Source organism: Athene noctua, chromosome 10 (assembly GCF_965140245.1).
Source record: "Athene noctua chromosome 10, bAthNoc1.hap1.1, whole genome shotgun sequence".
Classification (NCBI taxonomy): domain Eukaryota; kingdom Metazoa; phylum Chordata; class Aves; order Strigiformes; family Strigidae; genus Athene; species Athene noctua.
In genome coordinates this window covers 10,228,967-10,254,676 of record NC_134046.1, presented here as the reverse complement: position 1 = coordinate 10,254,676, position 25,710 = coordinate 10,228,967, and the positions used below count along the sequence as shown (strand labels likewise).

At 36.9% G+C, this 25,710-nt stretch overlaps 1 protein-coding gene across 2 annotated transcripts in view; it reads left to right on the top strand.

The window, feature by feature from the left end:
* The window catches only part of LOC141964402 (contactin-3-like), a 113,345-nt gene that overhangs the window by 63,565 nt on the left and 24,070 nt on the right, over positions 1–25,710 (top strand). For both annotated transcript variants that reach the window (XM_074914753.1, XM_074914752.1), the window contains exons 4-9: positions 8,201–8,404; positions 8,715–8,817; positions 9,802–9,986; positions 18,075–18,211; positions 20,480–20,609; positions 21,843–21,993. In XM_074914753.1, coding sequence (XP_074770854.1) covers positions 8,201–8,404; positions 8,715–8,817; positions 9,802–9,986; positions 18,075–18,211; positions 20,480–20,609; positions 21,843–21,993 — 910 coding nt within the window. The remainder of the gene's footprint in view (positions 1–8,200; positions 8,405–8,714; positions 8,818–9,801; positions 9,987–18,074; positions 18,212–20,479; positions 20,610–21,842; positions 21,994–25,710) is intronic.

Genomic DNA, 25,710 nt, shown 5'->3' with positions numbered 1-25,710 from the left:
GTGACACTTACATTTGTCCATATGAAGGACAATAATACATGTTCACAGCTGGAATTTACGATGATTTCTATCTGTCAGAGCATTATTTTCACCACTAGGAACAAACCAGTGCTATAGAGTCAGTCTCTGTGTTCTGCACTTTGTCAAATGCAGTCTTTCTAAAGCACTACTTCTTTTGATAAACCTGTGTTCCAGACTGAAGTAAACCAGACTAAAATTAGCATATCCTTACATATTTATGCAACATTTGCAGGTACTTTACGTATTTTTAAGCTAGTATGGAGGTGTATAAGTGGCCTAAAACTTCTAGCAAAAGATGCATGATTCCAGTCTGGGAAAGGGCAAACTGGACAAGCACGTACCACTCCCAAGTTCGTACAAAACTATGTTAACTCCATGTTTCATGATGCACATCAGTGACACTGAACAGATGAATATATTAGGATTTCTATTTTATATCTGGGATATTTGTTCGTCTTTTAGTCTTAAACTAAGAGATGTATCTAGATCATGAAGGATAGCTTCATAGCCAGGTAGTCAGTAGATCATAAAGCCTCGAAGCATCTGTGATCAGTAATAATAGCTCTCATAAATTTTGCACTACATCTTGAATACCCACTACAAAATTATGAGAACACTGCAGCTTTTTTTAAGGAAAGATTCTAGCCTTTGAGCATTCTTTTTTTTTTTTTAAAGTAGCATTCCCAAGTACACAAATGAAAAAAAAACAAACCAATATTCTTAAATCTCAGTATTTTAAAGCTAGATTTTTCTTTTCATTAGTGGGGTGAGAGAGCATGTCAGAACCTCCAGTCTTGGGTAGTCAAGGGTGTGATTTCACCTATAGTCCCAGAAGGAGTTTTCCATGAGACTAGATCAGCTCGTGCTGGCTGCAGAACATTGGTTCTCGCTAAGATTCACTGAGAGTTGAATACATACAGTACTAGCATGTATAATGTGGGCTGTTGTGGAGAGAGCAAGGAGTAGAGCAGACTTTTGTGAGAATAATACAGCATAAGTTTCATCAGCAAAATGTGGGCACTCTGCAAGACCTCAAAAAGCTATGGGATTTGCACTATATATAGCCCTCTTTCCTGAACCTGAATAAACTGATAGAGGCAGCAATATGGGATAAGAGTTTTTTGATGGGAAACAATGCCTCGTGGTGGTGAGGTATTTGTTGTAAGAGGGGAGATGGAAAGAAAGAGGGAGAGGTAGATTAGGCAGAACTAAATTGCATGGAAAAAGGTTCAGGTTTAGCCTTTTCACTTAGCTAGTCCCAGGTATCTCAGGTATGCTTTGGGAAAAATAGAAGAAAATTGGAGAAAATAACTGTGTTTAGCCCTCTACCAAGATTATCTTTATCCCTAAATTGTTACTGTGGGGGTCTTTCTCCTCCAGCTCTTTATCTTCTCTGCTAAAATATTTGAGTTTTTCTTTGAAAACAAGATAATGCATTAGAAAGAGGCAGGAGGGAGATGGCTGCAGTCTCAGCACACAGTCATAGCTGATCATTACACTCTTAACAAGAGTACTGAAAGTAATTTTTGTTTTTCACAGGGGTTTACCAAGTACCTTCTCCTAAATTAGTGCAAGACTACCAAATGAAATTTGTCACTAATTACTACTTCCATCTATAAACATTAGTACATTCCTTTGAAAATTTACTCTTGGGTATTTCCATTTGTTTCCCTTAGTTTAGCTCCCTAATATTTAACATTCAGAAGAAATCAGATGTGTTTTAGTTGAGCAATAAACTAAACTATCATCTTTTTATCCTCAAAATTATTATAGGCAGGAAGCAATTTAAAATACTTCCAACTATTGAAAAAGCACAACAGAGTTGTTAAAAATGCTCTGAGCAATTAAATGTAAAGTTCTAGGGACATGATTAAAAGAACAATTTGTCATTTGAAATGGATATGGCTAATGGGTACATATTTAAATATTGCTTCCTAAAGCAGTTTCTTACTTTTCTACATACTTCCAGAGTACGAACAATTTGATCGGAGCCAGTACACTTTGAATGACACAGTTAGTTTGAAACAATTAGTTCAAAAATGTGATAAAGAGAAACTAATCCATCATCCCGCACAGCTACAGGGGAAGTGAAATTGGGTTTTTATTCAGCACTGGAACGCAAATGTAGAAAAGTGTTTTGTTAGACTCTCCTATTAGCATCTGGATTTCCTTCGGAGCACCAAGGAACATTTAACCTGCCAGTTAAGGAGCACTTTGTAATATAAAAGTCATGTTTAGTTTGAAACTTAACACTAGTTAATGGTCAGATCCCACATGTGACAGGATGGGGGTGGCAGGAAGACAGACAACAGGCAAGGCCATACTGCTGAGCTGCTTTTCCAGTGGATACGCTGTTTGGAAATACACTTACCACGAGTTTTTCTGTGGTATTAATAAAGAAATAACACTGCCACTCTTGAACATCTGTGTTTCCCAAGGATGAGCTTAGAAATGTTCATGTTTTAATTACAGTGGTGTGCTTTGCTTCTGATGCTGCTTCGAAAGCCTTAGAAAAAGTCTGCAAATTGTTGAGTATAAAGACCAGACCTTTAGTGGGCTATGCTGCGTGACCAGAGCTCTGTCACCTGTGGCAGCCACCAGACTAGTGTGTGCAATTGCTACTTAGCTGGTTCTGTGGTTGTGGTGTAGGTGAGGGAGCAGTAGAGAAAAATAGAATTTATGCTGCTACTGTTTAAAGAATTGCATCTTTTTTTACATCACACTAGCTTATTTCAAAATCAGAAAACAAGTGGACTCTTACCACATTCCATTTAAAAATGAAAATTAGGTGTTAGCCTGAAGTAGGAACCTTTGCAATTTCAGCTAAAACATTTCAATATTCTCATTAAATGTCTAGATTGAAATTGCAGAATATTACATAGGTGTCTCGCACTGCTCTCACTGTTCTGGTTATTCCATACACAGAAGTTGCATGCCTAATTACCTGCACAGCATGCTGAAAATTGATCTTTTTATTTTATCTATAAAATAATTCACCTTTTATGCCAACATTACTAATAGTATACATTAGTTTCAAATCAGAGTGTTTCCATTGTGCTCTGGAATAAAATGAGTTTCTCAAGATACGTTCTTCACTTTTTGTATCTGGACTCAGATTCCCATCATGCAGTTTACATTTTGTATAAACCAGAATATCTTCAGCCAAAAGAAGAGTGTTATTCTAAAGAGTTCAGGGGGAATTTCAGAAGCATTTATAAATCTCCAAACATTTTTTCCCCAAACTGGGAAAATGTTACAACTATTTTAACCAGGTACTCACTGTCTTGCCTTACTCCTGCTGACCACAATTCAAGCACTGTTACAGTGGTTTGTTTGTAATTGTCATTATTTTTCTACAGAAAACATCAACAAAAAGTAAACTACCAACCTACAGTTTATAGATAGATTGTGCTCTGAAGTGTGACTGCAGCTAAAGACTTTTGTGTTATTAGTGGTATAACTACTTGCATGCAAACAGTGCAGGATCCCCCTCGGAAATACACAGACTGCGTTCTGTTTTGTTTCTCCCAGTTGAACATACTTAGGACAACTTTTCAGTTTCTGGGCATTTAAAGTGCTCAAGAATATACCCTAAACCCCTGAAATCATGTATAATTTATTTCCAATAAAATTCCAAAGAGTTTTTTCATTGTCAAAATGATAACACTTTTGACAGCAGCACCTGAAGACTTTATAATATCCAGTTTACGCCTATGTTATGGGATCCCATATTGGAGTATGTAAACACCTTGCCTTACTCTTACAGTGCATAAAGGTTGTTCTACAAATAAAAATCTTAATGTTTGCCAAAAAAACTGAGAAAGGTGTGATTTATTTTATGGCAAAGATAAAGTATTACCTCTCGGTTTTGGCCAAAGTGCAGGCACCAAGAATAGCATTGCAGCAGGTTGTGCTGGCTTGCTAAAGGAAGGATGGAGTACTCAAGGTGGTGGGCTAAGTCTAATAAAGTAGCTAGAGTTTGCCCAAGTCAAAAAAGAAGTCTGAAGATTGTATAGGATGCAGTATTATACCTTCTGGGGGCACTCATCCCCAAGTACAGTGACTTAAGCCCATAGCAGTGTAATTCTCTAAGGATTAGGCTGCAGTGAACTAAGGACAGTTTGTCTAGGCTAAGAGTGTCCTCTTGGAGTTTAATGCACTTTTACCTCATGCAGATTAATTTCCTAATTTTAAATAATTTGGACTTTCCTAGGGGTTCCTGTGCAGACAGATGTACAGAGCTGTCCTCAGCAGTGTTGACAAATTGGTATTTCTGTGTGTGGCTGTCCCTCAAGACCATAGCCAGTTGTTTCATGTCTGTGCTGTGAGAGCTTGCTCCTTCCTGAGTGATGCTCATCCACAAACCGCAAGAGGATTTTCTCCATTTTCTGTGATTTCATCATAGTTTAAGCTGAAAGTGGGCCAAATGATGAACTAATTGGTTTCTTCCTTAATTACAGATTCTGTCATTATCCTCTCAAAATTAGTGTTACTTCTCCATTGCTCTCAACACTAAGGTAGATAATTCAAAATAGCTAGTTGTTATGAATTCCCATGTCTTTAATTGCTGTTTCTGTCATTGCTAAATTTTGTCTGATTACTTTCTTACAAACAGTTTTTAAAAGCTATATGCCATCCTGGGGGTTAGGCAGAGCGCCAGTTGAAGACAAAAAATACCAAGATTCCGCAGCTTCCCATTCTATTTCTATTACAAAATATTGTAAAATATGAATTGGAGAACTGTATGGAGATAATATGGATATGGGTGTCAATGATTGACATAAACCTTCTTTTCTGTAAAAAATAAAACAGAAAACTGCTAACTATTGTTCAGTCAGCTTGATGCACTCAAAATCAAGTATTTTAATTTCTTCTCAGAATTATCAGCTTCACTAAATGAAATCCAGTTTTGAACATAAGTTTAAATCTGTTTCAGAACAGTATTGTTGACATAACTTACTTTTGGCTATTTTAGAAATCATATTTGGTGTGGATTATGGGGCTAGCACGTACATATTAAGCAGATGTATAAGAGTGCTGGTGCAGCAGAAAAGGAGCAAGAGATGACCTTCAGAATTCATGCATTTAGTGGATAAACTAAACCTTATGAAATGTCCCTCTCCTTTTGGTCATATGTCTATATGCCTTTCCGCCTTCCACCAACCCCCCAGACTTTTAATACAGCTAAAAGCAATTTTTTCAAAAGCATGTACATGAGCTTAAGGCCTAACTTTGAACCCAATTTAAAAACTACTAAATGTGTGGCTTACCCCTTTATGTTCCTTTAGCAGCCTTTTTTTTTTATAGAAAGAAAGTGAAGATATGTGTTTTAAGGCTCATAGATGGCAGGAAATAACCATGCTAGACCTCAAAGGCCGTGCTGATTTAATTGTTGAATTTTGTAAAAATTTTAAGTTTAAAAATGACAGGCAATTTTATAAGCAATTTTTAATTGAACATTTACGTGCACAAAGTGCCTAGAACAGTATGAGCATGCTGAGTGTATTGTGGCTTGTTGACTGCACAGTAAATAATAATCAAATAATGCAAAATAAAGAGAAGAAGCCAACCAAGATGTAGTAAACAAATAAAAATTGAGTAATAACTGTAATTTCCAATACCTTATCCATGTATGGTTGCCAAATAAGGAAAAAATGCATGGGAAAGCAAAGGCTTAGATCTCCAAGGAAGCCCAGGAGAGACATATTACTTCCATTTATAACACAAAATCAACTGAAAACTTGTAATTGACAGAGAGGGAGTGAGTTTATGTCCCTTGAGGTGCCCTAGGATCAGCAACAGGCAAATGGTGTAAACATAATAAATCACAGAACAAGTTGTTTAATATGAATTTTTTTAAAAATAAGAATACAATTTTGTAAAGTACAATAAATATCAAATGAGATATTGGCTGTGGGGCACTGGTAAAGAAACACCCTGCTCCTTTCTTAAGAGTGTCGATGAAAATATATGTTGAATGGGAAATTAGGTTTCCAGGAGTGCTTATTCATAGGCTGTTGAAGGATCCAATTAAACTGGAATACGCTTTGCATGGCTTTCATAATCATAATGACTGATTTCAATGAGTTTACTCTTGACTTAACCCAATATAGTAGGAACGAAATCAAGCTGCTTATTTTCCTGCTGTGTATCCAGATCTGTCCATCCCCTCTCAATGTTTTGAATAATGTCTTTTTTCTTCTTTCTTTTTTTTTTTTTTTTTTTGAATTGAATAATACTTAGAGCTAAGGAAAACAAGTAGGTCAATAAATACTAGAACCAATAAAGCCTGGCTTCCCACACTTTTGTGGATGTCTGAGTTTAATATAGGGCTGAAAATGTAATTTATTCTTTTTCTTACCATTCCTGAGTTGATACCTATTTTGGTCTACAGCCTCTCCCTCAGCCCTGTGATCACTCTCTTCATCCAGGTGCTATGTAGAAATGAAATCATGGTTTAGTTTCCAGTCTTTCCCATTTAGCAAGACTATATAGTCTTTGCTCTCAAAGAGGTTGTAGTCCCCTTCAGACTCTTTGGGTGTACTTTTTCTTTTCTAGTTTTTTAAACATTTTTATTTTTTCTATTTGAAGTCACTGATAGATATTGAATAGTGCCAGACCATAGCCAGAATGGTGCACAGATGCCACCTCCATGCTGCACAGTGCTTACTCAACAAGCCCTCTCAATTCAACAGCAAACCACTGACACCTACATCTTGGTATTTGTGTTGTAAGATGGGAGCTGTACAGAATATTTTGTTGTTGACTGTGTGAATATTCTCTGGCTGGTATATGAGACTCTTGTGGCACATCTCAGAAGTCTTTCTCAAGTCAAGCTAGATCAGAGGGTTTTACTTCCCACTGCATCAGCTGCCCTATATTTTCTTGGCAAATCTTTGTTGGCCTTCCTTATAAATTAATCACACCTATCCTGTTATGTAGGAAGGAACTTCTAGTGAAAGTCATTGTTTCATCTGAGAAGACATGTTGCAACTCCAGAAGGGTAGATAGCTGTTTTCAACAAGCAATATTTCCAAATCTCACAAAAGTTTAACTCTTGAGAAAAGTCCTGAGACTGTTAATTGTTCATACAAACTGCTCCTGTAAAATCATGTTAATGGCAGGAGTTTAAATATTGATAGAAGAGAATTGAATGCAATTATGATAAGTCATTTCGTTTGATGCCCTTTTTGCATTAGCCAGTCCATAAATATTTTAATAATTTCATTTATTGAATGTTTTTTCATTTGCACAATCTTACCTTGTGTTAAATTGGTCCTGTTGGCTTAGCGCTTTCCTGGGTGCATATTCATACTCAACTGTGAGGGTTATGGAAATGTGTACTCTTCCTTTCATGACTGCATCCAAATGTATGCACTTTCAAATTAAACCTGTGCAAAAAGGGATGATCTCCATTTTGTAGGGGCAGTGTAAATGCTACAAGATATTTTAACATGAAGGCAGGTCAATCAAGCTATAATCGTCTCTAATTAGCTCTTGCAGAAGCTGTAATCTTTTTATAAACTTTCAGCTGAGCGGCACTTGGGTGAAAAATTATTTCTTGCCTGAAAAACCATTAAAAATTCATTTCCTTTGATTCTGTAGGATATGAATGAGACAAGCACATGGTCTTGCACAGGAAAGGGGTTTTGCCAATTAAAATTGGACACACACAGCTCAGAGTTGTGTTCAGGAAAAAACAAATTCTGATACAGTTTTGCCAAATCTCTTCGTTTATCTTTTGAAGTGTGGTTTTCCTTGCAGATGACCATAATGACTGGTAGTGAGGGCTACTTTGCTATATCATGTAGAGATTTTTTTAAATGGAATTTTTATGGATTTTTATATTAAAAACAAAAAAGTTTTGCCATCTGGTGAGCCCTACTGCTAAATTATCCTTTCATAGACCATTTTGAATTCCTTTCACCTTTTTCTTCTGCTGGAAGAGATAGGGATTTAGTGAAAAAATGGTTTGTTTTGCCCTTTGTTTGGTTTTGCTACTTTATGGTGGTACATAAGATTTATTTTTCTCAGTTATTGGCTCTCTGGTCCTGTTTGTTATGTAATACAGTACTGTATATAATATGATATTGTAAAATACAATAATAAACTGATCTTTGAAGAAAAAAACATGAAAAACCCTACCAAACATCTTTACTTCTTTTTTATTACCAACTAGAATTGTCATTTGCTTGGATCTTCAATGAATATCCATCATTTGTACAAGAGGACAGTCGTAGATTTGTGTCTCAAGAGACTGGTCACCTCTACATAGCCAAAGTTGAGCCATCGGATGTAGGAAATTACACCTGCGTTGTAACCAGCACTGTGACCAACAGCCAAGTTCTTGGGTCGCCAACTCCTCTAGTGCTGCGCACGGATGGTATGACTTCCCTTCTGTACCGGGAATAAATAACATATCTAGTTGTCAGTGAATTTTTTTGTCTTTTACAGTGTAACTTTTCAAGCATTCTCAGATATTGAATGCTTTATAAGGAGATACTGTTTTGTGTTGCATGCTCCTCTTCCTCCACTAAGTCTGACAGCAATTTCACTGGCAGGTCCTTACACTTCACTTTATAAGTGGAGTGCAAGAGAAATAAACTTGATTTTGAATTTAATAGGATGTAATACTATAGAGAAAAAAAAGGCTTTACTTATTAAAAATCACATTTTTCAATTGTCTCATATAGGTGTGATGGGAGAATATGAACCGAAAATAGAAGTTCAGTTTCCTGAGACACTTCCCGCGGCTAAAGGCTCAACTGTGAAGCTAGAATGCTTTGCACTAGGAAAGTAAGTTTTTGACTTCACCCATTGAAGCACATTAGGGTTCATCTGCACAAGAGATGTGGAGCTCTGGCAGTTGTTTTGGTGGTGTTTTCTAAAGACCCTATTTTGATCATCACAATTACTGCTTTGGAATAAGAGGGTAAAGGGTCTTGGAATCACTTTTTATTTTGCTTAGAAGTAAAATATATATGTTGGCAACATAGGAATTTACATTACATTTCAAATTATCTTGAAGAGGATATGCAGTTTTGCATACGTCCTTTGACCTAGCTCTGCTTTCTCTGTTTAGAAGGAAATGTTGAAGTCTGAGAATTTTGCCTAATTTTACTGCTAAATGTACTTGATGCTTTCATAATACTGTTCTTCCTTTATATCTGAAATATTCAGATTAAAATGCATTCCTCTTCTGAATGATATTTCGCACACAATTGATATCTTTTCTATTTCAGAAATTATCTGATAATGCGTTTATGTTTCTGAAAATGTATTTACTTACCACTTTGTGGTTTATTTGCAGACAGCTTTGCTCATAATTTATAAGTGCCAGATTGATAACTTAATTGTAAGCTATTGCTTTGGTTCCCCAGCTAGGTGAATGAAAGCTATAAAATTGGAGAATGAATGGCTGTTGTAGGATGGGAATTTCAGAAGCCTTGCCTTGATTCCCCTTCCATGGAAGTCACTGGTAAATCTCATATGTTGTCAGGGCAGGCCAGTGGTGATTTACAAGAAATTTTACAGTCATTGGACATTCACACAGATATTCATGAAAAATACGGTACCACAAATTACAGCGTATGAAACAGAACTGTACATGTAAATCAGTTGCCATAGTGTCTGCCCATCTGTCATATACAATATGAATACCACTTTTAACACAAGCTTTTAGTCACTTCTGAGTTTTATTGTAGATTAGCTTAAGTTTCTAATTTTGACAATCAGGTGCTTTAACCTAAGGTGTTTAAAATCCCATTATTTTCTTTTTAGCCCTGTGCCTCAGATTAATTGGAGAAGAACTGATGGTCTGCCATTTCCAAGTAAAGTAAAGCTGAGGAAGTCCAATGGCATGATTGAAATACCTAATTTTCAGCAGGAGGATGCAGGACTTTATGAATGTATTACTGAAAACTCAAGAGGAAAAAACATTGCAAGAGGACGTCTCACTTACTATGGTAGGAAACTTGCTTTCTCCTTCTCTCTTACCCTTCTTTCTACATGAAATATAAACTATAGGGTACTTCTGGGTTTATAGCTTCTACAATACCATCAAGCATTTGTGCTTAAAATTCTGTGACATCTTAACTACTCACAGAGAATGAGAAATTCTGCACTAGGTTTTTGCACAACACTTGTAGTAAATGGCCAGGCTCAAAAGGGTTGCTAAGAGTAGTTTAGAAAGTGCTTGTGCTTATTTTACTATGATGGAAAGACTTTTTTCTAAAAAATTCTTATTGGTGCATTGGTGAAACCTTGAATTTTAAATCAATTGGATTAATTTAGGGGTTCGTTTAGGCCTCACATTTACAGGAAATATAAATTTTATCTTGCTTTAGGAAAAGATTACTGGTAGATATTGTCAATCCTTTGCTTTCAAAATGGCCAATTTTACTTTAAAATGAGCAGGTAAATGAGAGAATATAATCCAGCATAGGAAAGGAAATAATATGAAATTTAATAGCTGAAAACAGGCAGTCTTTTGTGCATTTAAGGCTGTAGAGTGAAATGAGTATCAGCAGAGTACATTGGTGGTGTTTTAAAGCTAGAGTGATTTGCCACGAAGTGGTAATTGACAATTTTTGTTAAAGACAGATCTCAGCAAATATAATTTTCTTTAGGTAAATGGCAATTTAAAGTGTTTCACATTGTGCTTTAGAATGCTGTTCCTCATATAGGAATATGTGAGCAAAGATTTTATTTTTTTTTAAATTATATAAAAAACCATAGACCGTGTAGCTACTGTGCAACTTCAAGCAAGTGTTCTTTCTGTTTACTACTTCTGTACGGGAAGCTGCTGTTTACTAGAACACAAGGAATGCTGCAATGTAAATTTTAGTCAATGAAGATTTTAATTTAAGGCACAACAGATTTTACAAGGAGGAAGGAAAAGAGACATCTCCCCTCTGCCTCCAACCTCCCAATAAATAGCTACACTGAATCAACGCCCCATCATTGGAAATGTTCAAGGTTAGGTTAGGCAGGTGACTCTGAGCAACCTGAATTTTCCATCTACTAGTTGTAATTACAACTTTTTGGGAAATCCTATGAATAATATAGGGTAAAAAGTCTAGGATGCTTCATCTGCCCATGTCATCTGTCATTCCAAACTTGGCAGTATGCATTTGATTTTATAAAGTGACTTTTATTTAATACTTTAAAGTTTCAAACAAGTTGTGCTTCATATATCAGTTTGGCTCAATATTCCTACTCCAGTTTTAAATCAAGGCAGTTTTAAGAAACGTTAATGTAAACTATATACAAAATAGAGTAGATTTGTTCATTATTCTTGTAATATAATTACGACAGTGGGCAATCTTGAGATATTTGACCTGCTTCTCAAGTTTTGTTTTGCTCGTTAAAGGGCACAGAACTGAAACAAAGGATGTTGCTAATCAATAAAAGCAAGTTCGAGTTTTGTGGCAAGTAAATCAGTGTGAACGTTTTCATTAAAAATCCAGAAAGGGATTCGAACCCTCAAATAGAGTTCATATTCCAATATAAATGTCTACCCATATTAGATTCATTCCTAATATGGATGTTTAGACTAAAAAGAATAATGAGACCTGTAATGGCATTAATGGCACTCCAACTGTTTCATTTCATTTGTTCTGCTTAATGAAACCCATTCTGCAGAATTAAGTAGACCTAAGTAATCTATCTTTTTTTTTTTGCTACTTGCTTTGTTGTCACAAATAGAATGCCAACAAGTCTTCGTTCAGGGTAGGATTATTTTAACAATTTTTGATACTTTGAAGAGTTTTCATTCTGTTGTGGATTAATAATGTTCTGTAGCTGAAGATCTTACCTTCTGATGACTTGCCACTACATCTGATATCAAAGCCAGAAATCAAGAAATCTAACCATATGCCTGCCACTCAGTCTTCCAATAAAAGATCAATATTTAAGGAAGTTGTTCTAAAAGCAGATGAGAGTAATTGGGGGAAATTAATGCAATATACTTGAGACTTAGAATAAAAAACATCCATCTGCCAGAAAGTACCAGCTCTGGTGAAGATGACTCAAATCTGTGTGGTAATGTTAGTGGATGTTGGCTGCTGTTAAAACGTTTTATTGGTAGAAGTGTAAGATGTGTCTGCTGATCATATGCAGAAAAATATACACATTACAAATGGACAAATTCCTTTGTGTTTCAACAGTGAAAACATTTGTTTTTCTCTTCTCAAAAGAACAGAGCATGTTGCTGGCTTACCCAAGAAAGAGTATAAGAGGAATTAGGGTTAATGTTTTCCAAGTTGTCTTAGTGAAACAATGTGAAAAATAAATCTCTTTGGGGGTGAAAAAATAGACAAAAGTTTTCCATTTGGCTGAAAAATAGAAGATTTTCCTTTCCTGGCAGATCTTAAAAATTCTTTTTAATTTAAGCATAAAGTAGTCCTAAACAAAAGCTTGAAACATTTAATTGCTTTGCCATGAAGGAAAACGCTCTTATTCTCCTGATCTGTCCTATGAGCTGAAACTGTAAAATTTGCATTTTGAAAATTGGGTTTTTCAATATGTAAATGGTTTCATTAAAAAAAAAAATCAGTTGTTTTCTGTGCTATCCTGCCTCTTCTTCCAATAATAAAGTATAGTCTTGAAACCACAAAGCACTTGAACTTTGTGGGGGGTTTTGTGTACCTTAATTGTATCCATAGTCATTTTCTCAAGAATGCTTATAAATTTGGTTTAGAAAGTCTGTGCACATCTGTAACTCTCTTCATGAAAAATAAAATGAGTCTGTGTTTTCTAATTTCATTGTGGGTTTTAAGTATGTCTCAACCCATAGTTGAAGTCAATAATTAATATAGCTACTCTAAAATAGATATTTTGGGTTCTTTCATAATATTACTAACAGACTATTAATCTTCCTTTTTTCTCATGAAAAAATTTATCAAGAAAAGCCCAACATCAAATGTTCATTTTTTTGTCCTTTCTACACTTGCAACAGTTTAATGCCAGTTTTCTCCTCAGGGGAGTTCAGAATATGCTAAAAATAGGACAAGATTATCTAACTTTGATTTAATATAAAACCTGAATATATACATAATTTACTTTCATTTTATTAGTATATTCATTTGTCATCACTATTAGCCCTTTCCATAAAGACATAATAGAAGAAGAATCAATACATGGAGACATTTCATGGCATGGAAAAATGAGGAGAGATAAAACAATTACATTTTTGTATTTTAAGATGCAATTAAACATGTAACATAGTAGAGATACATAAAGTAATTAATGTATAATTAAAGAAAATACATTCTTCATTAGCATATGCTGATTTAATGCATCTCATGCTTGATAGTACCAAGGTAGAATGTTTAACACGGAGAAAAAATTCTGCTGTTGTCCTCCATTTGCTCTGCATTGTTGGTCTGTAATAGCAAAGGCAGATCCCCCTGTAATACATAAACTTTACATAATTTTTTAGTGTATCAAAAAATACTTTTATATTTTTGTTAATTATACTGAAACTACATTATTCATGCACGTGGAAGAACCTCACTGTTTAAAGTTTTTGTCTGATATCCTGACTATCTTGTTCATGGAGATACCTTCAAAGCATTAACTACAAGGCTATAAATTAATAAATAATATCAAGAAGTTGCTGAGTTTGATCAGCCTGGAGTTTAATTGACAATGCTGTCTAATAATTCAATTGCCTTGTTACACAGACAAATTGTTCATCTTTTTGATATACTAAAACTTTCCCTAGTGATGTAGCGATTACCTGTTGCTTGAGAACATTTTTATTTGTGAATGGAAGTCAAATAATGGACATTTTCAGGGATACGTTAGATGCTTCTCTAGGCCCAATTGTTTTACCAGAAAAATGTTTTTCATGTGTACAGTCACTTGGCGTTTTGAGATAAAATAAGGTTCATCACTGCTGTAGGCATCAGTATGATTGTCATAGCCTGACTTTCAGATACACTCCCTAGAAAACTGAAGGTTACATTTTCTGGTTGTTTTTTTCCCCAGTATGCTTCATAGCTGCTTTCTATTGAACTATAGAAAGTTTCTTTTGACTCTGATTTATTGCCCAACTGCTGAAGGTATCCAAAGGTATTTTCAAAGGAGATTTCTAGCCCATCTTTCATACTGTAAATTTCAAAGTAAAGATATGTGTATAAGCAGACTGCATCTTATGTGCGAGCCCCACTTAGGGACTGTTCTGGAAGACCTTCCCGTTGTCTTCTGCCTCCAAGCAGAGGCATGGCAGACCTTGTACTCTCTGGGAGAGCATGATGCCTAGACAAAAGTCATGGGCCTGAAGCTCTGCCTTTCCTTCATGCTGTTCCTATGGCTTACAGAATTAAAAAGAGATTTTCATTGGAATCTCCTACTCTGAAGGAAATTATATACAAAAGTACATATTGACATGCATCATGCATGGTACTCCACAAATCATTTACAAATTAGATCTCAGCACAACTTCTGAAGTGTCAACTTCTTCAGCTGTTGCTTCCAAGAACTTTGTTGGAGTCACTCACTGCAGGTAATCTTCATTCACAGCAACCCCCAGAACAGTCATCGCAAAGGGTTTCTTCAAAGTCTAAAAAAATGGTTCTTTCTTTCCTTACGGCATGCAGGGATGCCCTAGAGTGTAATGAAACAACAGTTGTTTTCTTCAGGAAGACCTGCCTGGCCTAATTAGCTCTAAGAAAAGGGTGATTGTATCCACCAAAAAAAAAAAAAAAAGAGACTGAGTCTTCTCACTAGGATGAATTTTATGGATTATACAATTGTATCACTTTTTGCCTGTGGGACCATTAGTACTGGAAGGAATATTTTAGGCAAAAGCAACTGAAGCAAAATACAGGCTGGTGCTTTTCCAGGTGACTGATGATGAGGCTGACAGCTAACCTTCTTTAGAAAATCAGTTACCTGCAAGTATTTAATCCTAAGGGAACCTTATATGAATCTTTCATGAAGATTGCACAGCAAGTTTCTAAGAATTCTTAATACTATCACACAATATGGATTCCTGTCACAGTCTCAAACTACAAACTCTATTAAAATTAACTTCCAACCTCTCAACTTACAGGACATCATCTTTTTTTTCATCTGATTGAAGATATGTTGCCTGCTTGCCTGTTTCTTGCTTAAGGAGAAGGGAGAGGTGTCTGCTCAGAGTTAAGTTACACACCAAGCCAGTGCAGTAGCTCTATGAGAGAATGAGGCTTTGTTACCAAGTCATTAGTCTTCCTTCAGGAGCACAGATGTGGAAGTGGTGGTGGAACCAGATGTTTTAAGCAGGTAACATATGCCTAACAGTGACTAGACCTCAAGAGTAATAAAGCTGTATATTCAGAATCATTTAGATACAGTCAGGCAGAGCTCAATAAAAAGAGAAATGCTGGGCTTGGAAAGTCATGCTTATGTTTTGAGTGGGTATGTAGATCTACGGGTACATGACCTTCTGTCTGCACTTTTCTCAGCTGCTGCAACATGGACCATCTTTATTTTGGCCAAGATTCAGAGTATTCAGTGGAATATTCCCAGCTGGAATTGCCCCTGTTTAGCTGCCTTTTCAATTTTGAACTGGTTAGTTGAATTGTTCTTTTTCAAAGAGTTCCTAATACTTTTACAGCCTTTTTATTAAAGACTTTGAGATGTGGCAGATTGAAAAGGGTATTTTTCTTTCTGCTGGATTTCTTCGTCAGTAATTTGAGGAGAAAAAGAGCCTTGCTCAAGAAAATCACTGAAGTCTACATCAATACTTTCTTGTGAAGGAACAAGCACTATAAATTTCTCACACTGTGGCTCAGGAAGCTCTGTTCTGTTCATTTCTGGTTGGAGCAGTTGTCTTGCTCCCACACTTTCCAAGACAAGCCAGTTTTATCATGGAGACTTGGGAGACCCTCCTGTGGAGAGTGTCTGACATGAAGAGTCCTAAAAGGAAGATTTGTGGTGTAGACAATGTTTTCCTTATTAATGGAATTTAATCAAAGATCTTGAACTTGAAAATAGATTACACTTAACCTACTTTCAAGCAGCGATAGGCAGCAGATGTGAAATATTGCACATGTATGGATCCATCAGTGATTCAAGCACTGTTGTTTGTTGCATAACTATTTAGGTCAGGAAGCACACTGACATGGAGTCCTGAGTTTTTATGCACTTGACACATGGGGGCAAATACGCCAAAAGACAGTATGAAGTAAAGCAGTGGCTCTTTCTTGAACTTAGTGTTGTAACATTAACCTTCAAGATTTAACTAAAATTAGTATCAGTAAGATAGTACTTGTCTGACGTGGACATGAGGTTATTCTGTCTTTTAGAGCTGACCTTGATAAAGAGAGTGTAAAAAAGATATCATCCCCCAAATCAGTGAAGGGCGTTAATTCTCATGGGGTGTGAGGGATGTGCAAAATGAAAGAAGTTACAGAGGGTTTCACTGTCAGCAAATACTGGTTGAATTCCAAAACCTCCTAAACTGATATCACATTATTTTAGTAAGTTCTTCTCTGAGAAGTTAATCCTATGTATACATAAATTATAAATTAAATATATATAATGTATGTCTGTATGCGTGTCTACATATGTATATATGTAGACATGTCTACATATATACATATATACATATATAGTTATATATATTGTATATATACATAATTATAAATTAAAATTATTGTTATAAAAGTATGGTACTCTACATGGTCCTGTTGAGATCTTATTGCTGCATTGCAGAATATGTGGTGGAGGGAAAACGTGTATGCTGGAAAAGAATGAATCTTTTTAAATGAAGTTAATACCAACCCTTATCCAAACGCTGGTTTGCTGGTCTTGTGCCCATGGCAGTGGAACAGGTTCACGTCTCTGCTGTGCCGCAGACTTCTCTTGTGGCCATAGGCGAGTCATTAATTTCCCTGGTCTGAATTAATTGCTGGTGTGAGTCCATTGTAGGAGGAGGTTCAACAGGAATTAATCTGGCCTTCTATGCTTCCAAAGCTCATCTATTAAACAATAATATTTTCCTGTATCACCAGGGACTTTTTTTTTTTCCCTATTTTTTTTTTTATATGAGATTTTTAATTTGTTACCTTTTAAGGTAAACAAATTAACTCTGGAAAATTCTTTTGCCCTTAGCTATATATTTGCAACCAAGTTTCATCCTACTTTTTATCTGTTTTCTCCATATGCAATATCCAGAATTTATCTTTTCTGGGAGAAACATATACTGAGATTATAAACTCTCGGGTAAATTGAATAAATTCAAAGAAAATTCACATGAATTAGCTATAAAACAGTGTTGTTCTGTTGTGTGAAATAGCACTAAAGGAATGAACTACTGTTGTCTTTCATGCAGTGATGTTTATTTGCCAAGGGAGCTCTTTTTTTAACCCTATGAAAGCTGTAACACATGTTTTAAACTCTATCTTCACAGTTTTAATTGTGGTTTAGGTAATTCTGAAGGATGTATAGTATTAATACATCAAAACTTTATTTTAAAATTAGTGATTTTTATGGACTTTCTTAAGGCTGTATTCTGGTTTGCATCACCCAAGTGCTGTGCTAAGACTAATGCTTTAAAAACAGTCTCTCATATCCAACTATTTATCCAGTTAAGTGCTGACTAGCATTAAAAAACAATTTTAATGGTATTTAGAACTAAGGCTGACATACCATTATGGTTTTTTTAGGAGTTAAAGGATTCTCTTTAGTATTAATTTGATGATTTAACTACATCAATTATTTAATTCCAGTATCATCACTAATTTCTTTATCTTAACGTTTATCTCAATTTCAAGTTGTGTTGTTTCATCATCAGTGATTTTAATACTGGTTTCAGCAGTTCAGCTTTAGTGATCTGTAATCCTCATTTTCCTTTGGTTTACAGCTTGTAATAAAAATTTATAAAAGGAACAGTGAGCAATTTGTTTCATTAGGTGACTTGAAGCAGAACCAGTGAGAACCTCTGTTGGTACAAACCACTCTATGCAGAGAACTGATGAGTGCCTTGCAAATTAACCCTTTGATTCTCACGTGGAACAATAACTTGTTAGGGTCTTTGTTGTTGATGTGTATTTCATCTGCAGCAAAACCTCACTGGATACAGACTATAAAAGATACTGAAGTTGCTGTAGAGGACACCTTATACTGGGATTGCAGAGCAAGTGGGAAGCCCAAACCATCATATAGGTGGCTGAAGAATGGAGACCAGCTGTCAATAGAGGTAACTTTATGTTTTGAAAACACGATGCTATGTGAAATTAACAGTGCTTTGTATAAGTATGAGAATGCACAAAAGTGCACGTAATTAATCAAGAGAAGTATTTGATACTGGTTTTTGTATGTTTGTCAAGAGCATCCAGATGGAAACTTCAAAAGCTGCAATACTAGAAACACAAAGACAAATTATGTTGTAGAAAAAATATCCCAGCTAAAAGCAGATTCTAAAGCAATGATAGAACCATAGAAATAAATATGTAAGAAAAGTCTAGAAAAGAAAGCTTAATTTAAAAGTTATACATTAAGAACCATAAATGAGGGATAGAGAACTCTAAATGGTTTTGTTATACTTGCTATTAGCATTTCATTGAAGGTAATAAAACATATTCAAGCTTCTTGTCAAAAAAGACAAAAATCCTAAAAATTCATAGGGTCACTATTACTTGATGCAAAGAATGAAATATAAACAGAAATGTGACACAGGTATTTGCTTTAATACAGTTGTTGAAGTAAATTAATGAAAAGTACTGCATTTGGTGACAGGGAAAAGAAGTTGTACTTAGAAGGTGAGGTACTTGATCTCCCAGATCAGAAATGCAGAAAAGCATCTGATACCCACATTGATTTTAAATCTTACTGCTTCATTGAGAAAGCTGCCCAGTTCAGGTTATCAGGAATATAAACTGTGGGCACTAGCCCATCACAGGAAAGCATTTTGCCCTTGGCCAGCGTGTTGTGCTCAACGTTGGGACTCACAGTTGAAGAAGAAAGAGCGACTGCTCAAGTGCATTCAGTGGATGGCTATGAAAAATGATCTAAGCACTGGAAAACATTTCTTACCATTGAGAGTGTTACAGTTATATGCTCACTAAAAGGAATGGTAGTGTTTTGCGGACAGGTTAAATGAGGGAGTACAAAATCTCATCTCGGTGATTTAAGAGCATTGTTACTGTATCATACAAAGTCACTGAGGTAATATGCTTTTTTACCACAGTAAGTACAAAAATACCTTTCCTCATTCAATCTTCCCATTTTTCCACTTTTGAGTGTTGGTGTCCAGCCTTTTGGCATGGTGTCAGGGCGTAAGAGTGACTTACTCTGGAAATATTTAAGGACTGTAAACTATAGGCCTAACTTTCTCAAAGCCGGCGCTGAGGAGACATCAGGAGTTCTCTGTGTATAGTGATCAGTTGTCTAAAGCTCCTTGACTGCAATAATCCTTCTTCATGCTGGGTCTCCTCCACAAAAATCTGCTGTGGTTGTTCTGCTTAGCTCCCCTTCTCCATAAACAAATCTTTTGTAAGGAAGAATAAGAGGAGCTTGGGATGCTAGTGAGAGGATCAAGACATGAAGACCCAGGCTTGTTCCTCTTTGGGATTGTTTTGTCCTTTGTCTAACTGGCTGAGCACCTTGCAATAAACTGGGAGGGGACCTGTCAAGGAAGGAGCTGAGCTGAGCTGTCCAGGCTGCCCGTATTTAGCCGGAGTCATCCTGCACTGGGGCCAACTGTAAGTACATGCCTTTAGGAAAAGGCAGAGAGTGAGTATCATTGCATTAGGGCTGGTAAGCCATGTCCAGATCCAAAGAAAAATTAGAAAATATTTTTAAGCAAATTGTTCTTTTGTCAGTTATTGTTTCTCTGGTTTTACCCAAAGGAGAAGCTTCTTTAGTTTTGTCTTTGTCACTGGTTCCTCTTCTCACCAGTTCCTGCAGCTCTGTCCTCAAAATAGTCAGTTCTCATTTGAGTTCATACAGCTTTCCAATAATAAGCAAGATGAGAAGATCCCTATACTTCAGTAGCTTTGTTGGCTCTGAGGCACTTAAATATGTATCTTCCGTTTAATGACTGTTGGAATTTTGTCTGCATAGTATTACAGAGAGCTCATTAGCAAATGGCATGTGTGAAATCTCTAAATGGTATGAAATGCCAGTGCCATCTGTATAGTTTGGATACTCTGGTCTGTCATGAGGAGCCTAGTACGATTTTGTCCCTATTTCTGGGGAAATACAAGGGTATTTGAGATTGCAAAGCCTCTGTGAAACTGAGCAAGTTTGAAGCATTGATTTCATATGCTGTGTTGCCAAGTCTTACTTGATCACTGTCGCCATACTATGATGCGGTCATGGAGCTTATTTTAGAACTGTTCTCATGACTATGCTGTTGTGTTTACCTCATTTATTGTACTTATGCTGTCCTATTTATATTTCTTACTTATTTTAAATTTTTCACAGGAAATATATCATCAGTAAAGATATTTTTCTTAATATTCAGGGAAGGATCCAAATTGAAAATGGTGCACTTACAATATCAAATCTAAATCTGACAGATTCTGGCAGATACCAGTGCATAGCTGAAAATAAACATGGTGTCATCTATTCGAGTGCAGAGCTCAGGGTTGTAGGTAAGATTTTCCTTTTTCACTAAAACACAAACCTCATTTTCCCTCTCCTCACACCCTCCACCTGACTTATATTTCACCTCATCACAATCTCAAATTTAACTCACACAGATGCTATCACTAAAATAAACATTTTTGTTGACCTAATATCTTTTTATCGGCAGTGTCAAGGAGTTTGACTCATCTGCATCCAGAGGATTTGCAGTCCAATCATTCACTGCTTTAAAGCAGAACACAGCTAAATTATTCATTGGGGGAAAAGCAGAGATGGGGGTTTGGACACAGGCCCAAAGATTAAAACCGCTCATGTGCTCTGGAGGCAGCACTGGCTCCACACATCAGTCAGCTGCACTCACCTTCTGCACCGAAGTTCCAGTGCTCCCAGGGGAACTGTGTCATTTAAAAGCAATAGGCTGCTCTTGTGTGCAACCTTACTTGATTGAGGGGACAAGGGATTGTCATTCAGTCATTCAGACGGCGTGTCCTTGATTCTAAAGTAGTGACAACCGTTTGTTTGAGGGAAACACTGAACTTGTGACTGCCTTATGCACTCATATTCCCGTGCTTTTTCTACCTACAGCGTAGACTATTGCAAAACTAAGCGTGTAAGAGCAGTATGTTTTGGGGACGTGAGTTACTTCCTTTCTGTTGTTAAGGTTACAGTCAAGCAGCGAACTGCTTCCTCAGCCTTGATCTCCTAATACGCTGAATTTCCTTTTGAAGTTTAGTGTTAGTATAGGTAGAAGCCATGTGCCTTTTCTTAACTGTTAATGAAAACTATTACCCATTCAGAGTGAGCTGTGCTGTAATTTTATGTCATCTAACATATCTGATCTGACCTACGTTCTCACACGAAACTAGAAGCCAACCAGTTCCGTGAGTTTTAATGAGGCTGCTGGTGTTGACTGCCCTCCCTGGACTTAGACAAATCCTGTATGCTCACACTCACCAAAGTGTAAAGTTAGGCACATGTGCTTAACGCTCGTTGGGTTCGCTCAGCTTCAGCTCAGATGAAGTGGGTGCGATCTTCTGTGCACGTTTCATTAGGTGATATATTCTACAAAACTGAGACCTTCACTTTTGTACCAGTATAAAGAGGAGAAATGCATAATTGTCCAGTGGAAGATCTGTTTAATTATGTTTGGAATGTGAGAAGCGTCATCTAAGTGCTAAATAGTAGTATCATTAATATAATGAAAGTACTTTATTTCACTATTACTACCCCTTCTGTTTTAGCTTCTGCTCCAGATTTTTCCAAGAATCCAATGAAGAAACTGATCCAGGTTCAAATAGGCAGGACAGTTGATTTTGAATGCAAGCCCAAAGCTTCCCCTAAGGCCAAATGTTCCTGGAAGAAGGGAGGTGAGCAGCTACACGAAAATGAAAGGTATCAAGTTACATTGGTTTATTTGTTTTAATATTACAGAAAGCTTGTTTATGTCTTTTATGCGGTGGTATCATCCGTAGATCCAAGTATTTGTAAAATTTCTCTGAAGTCTGTCTAGCTGGGGGGGCGTTTGGTTGTTTTTTAATTGTTGTTGTATCTGAGCACTGAGAGTGCATGCACATTGCTCTCTTTAAGGTCAAGGGTCAGATTTAATTTCAGGTTAATGTAGAGTTTGGTCCAATTTAGAGAGAACCGGGTACTGATAGAAAACTGGAAAGCAAAGCCTATAAAACAGTACTAAAAACCTTCAACAAAATACTCTGAAAATGCTGGCTGATGAGGCATATTAGCCATGGTCATTATGTGGGTAAGAGAGGAAAGAAAAAAGTTAATAATTGGGAGGTCCAGAATAACAGATGAAAACAAGAAAATAAAATTAAAATACGCTTCCAGGTTCTTTTCAAGCAACCATGAATTTTATCTACCAATGATAACATATGTCACCATTGCTTTAGTGTTTAGATGAGTGAATGTGTTTTGGTGTTAGTAATTCTCAGAGGAGAGTTTGTGATTCACCTATATCCCTGGCTATTGACTTCCAACAACATGTAAACATTTTTTCCAGCGATAACTGTTAAAGCATTATTGAATTAGTCATAAACTAAAATTGCACAAGTCTACTGACTAAATTGTATAATCGCACTGTACAGAAGTGTGCCTCTCTCTGCTCTGGACCAGCCATTTGCTTTGCACCTCTCCAGCACTGAGGATCACTGCCTTTTCAAGCTTTCTGTTTTACATTTCTTTATTTGCATAGACTGAGAGTTTCAGGTGATAAACTGAGACAGGGAAAGAACTCTGTGGATGCAAGGATAGTTAAGATAGTTACATATCTGATTTAGCATGAAACTAGGCAGTTTTGGTGCTTAGGATGTTCCAGCTGCAGCACTTCAGCACTCAGTACAGTCTGTAAAAACTTGGAGAAGCAGAATAACTATTTGGTTTAGTCTACCCTGAAGTCATGAAGTCAGCCTTTTTTGCAGCACCCTTTCTGGGCTGAGTTAGATACAGACTGTAGTCACAGCAACAGCCACAGAAAGTCATAGGGTTTGCCTGGGAGCAGTGAGGACAGGATGACTGCAGGTGTTCCTCTTGCAGTGTTCTGGTATCACCCTGTATATAGCAGGATAATTCAGGGATATCGCTGAAGAGTCCTAAAGTCCAGACATGAGACTGAGGAAACTGAACGTTTCTGTTTCCTCCTCCAAGAGGAGGATTGCCATGGCAGTGTGTTGTGATTTCATGAAGGTATCTCTGCTCCTCTAGGACTTTGTGTTAAGTTGTACAAAGCTTAGCCTATCATGGGGAAGCTATTTCTGGAACAGGTGGAGTTTTTCTACTTTTATTCCTGTAAAACACCAGATTGTGATTTTGGTTTTAAATTTCTAAGCACAGAAGTTGCTACCAGATAGGTCAAAACTGTCAAGAGGTCTCAAGTGAGACCAGTATTTGCTCCATCATAAGGCTAGAGCTCTCTCCTTGTACCCAAAAGGTCAGCACACTTGCTGTTGTCTTGATCTGTGCAGCCCTGGCTCTTTCTTCAGAGGGACCACAATAGTTTTCATGTGTTCTAGTGTTAAGTGTTGTCAAATGTGGCAGTTTGGCAGAAGATTAGGCATCTGCCTTTATAGAGCTTTACTCTGGTACCACAGGCTCAGTATCTGGCTGCGCGTCTGCCAGCAAGCAAGCAAGAGCTCATTCAAAATAACACTAGTTGGTTTTTCTTTCAGTGTGAAATCTCCCATTGTCTTATAGTATCACATTGATAAATAAGTCTGTAACACAGGGCCACAACGATCTCTAGAACTCCTGTGAAATCTGTTGCCTTTTGATGACTCATTTGTTCTCTCATTTGTTCTTATTTTTATGGTTAACTTTCGTAAAGCATGTATATAAATGCATAGCACTTGATATTCTCCATTTAGGGAATTTCCTAGGTTTTGTTCCCATACCATTTCCATAAAAAGGTAGGCAGGAAGAGTGGTTTCCTTCCTGTGCCTGCCCATCTCTTGTTGGAGCTGCCCATCATCAGCCTTCAGATAACCTGTGTAGGTTTGGTTCATGATACTCAAAGCTGCCAGGCTTGCCTGGACCTTACAGGGCTCCACACAGTGTCCCAGAGGAGAGCATTCCAGCCACCACTTGTGCCTTGCTTTGTGAGTATCTGTCTGGATAGGCATCAGATCTGGTTTTAATGGTTGCTTTGGATGGCCCTTCAAAAGCACTACCCACCAGTTTCATTTGTGGTGATGGTACCAGGCAAAAGAAAGTAATGTTCAGTTTCTGAAAATGGTTGATCATACATGATGCTGCCTGCTTAGATTTATGACCATAAATTACAGCTTTTAGTTCTGCAAAGTGCAGGTATTTCCAAAATATGGCCCAAAGTGTCTCCTGCTATATTTTGACAGCACACTGTAAATGGCTTATAGAGGAAACATAATAACAAGCCAGTAATCCTGAATTAATCTAAATGAAGTACGCTCACCTTCAGAGAAAAGCAGAAATAGGATTCTTTGCAGAAAGCACTGGAGTTCATTACTGTCTGCTATGAATAATTGCGATTCATGAATTTCTTGCAGTTCTACAATTCTTGCAATTCAGGAAAGTGTTTCCAATTAGCAGTACATTTTTCAACCATTAACTGCATTTCTAATGGAGAAGTCAGTTGGGGGGAGGAGGAGGAGGTGTCCTTTCTAATTGCAGAAAAAGGGAGGAATGAGTTCCCAGAAGGGGTAATGCTGGCCACAGCGGTCCAGCATGCCCTTTACCTAGGAGAGGTAGGGAGGCAGAATGAGCTTAATTAACGTTTGGAGCTCAGACCTACGGTAGGGTTCAGGCTCACAGAGTGCTCCTTAAGAGAGACAGACAGAAATTGAGTGTGAGATGGAGACTGAGATGCTCCTCCCTTAGCACTGCCATTTGCTTGTAAAAAGCAAGCAGGGTCTTCAGAGAGTTCAGCAAGTTATTTTGTCTCCATAAGCCAGTTCCTATAAGGGAACAGCTCTTGCACTGTATTTCACATGAATAAATACATGTATAGTTTCCCAAATCTATTTGCCCTTGAGTAGTTAAAACCATACTCCTGTTGATTTTGGTAGGTCTGCTTGTGGTATAGCGGAGTTATTCAGTGTTGGTAGAGAACAGGGACAGTGTAATGTTTTGTGTTTCATGTAAACGTAGACAAATGTTGGAGTCCTCTTCTGAGGACATGTTAGTACACTCTGCCAGCACTCTGGTATAGATACTGTCGTTAGATCACACTAGTTTGGACTGTACCTAAACTAGGAAGGCCTTCTGGAAGGCTTAGAGGCCAAACATGGCTTAAAATGAGGGTAGTTCTTAATGTCAGCTGTAAAAGTGAAAATGTCACACAAGATGCAGCAACATGGATTGCGTCGGTATGCTTTAAGAAAATTCCCATTTGAATAATAAAAATGAAGCACAAATCCTCCATTACTTCAATGTATTCATAGTAATTTGTTGTGAGAGAATTTGTGTTTTGCTGGAGGTTCTGACCACGTGACTTTAGTAAAGCCTGAAAGATTTTTGTTTTGATGGTACTGCTGCTTGTATTCTTAATGTATTTTTAAATGGTGCTGCGTTTTCAGTATGTAGAAGATTTGGATAATGACTCAGTAAATTTTAATTAAATGA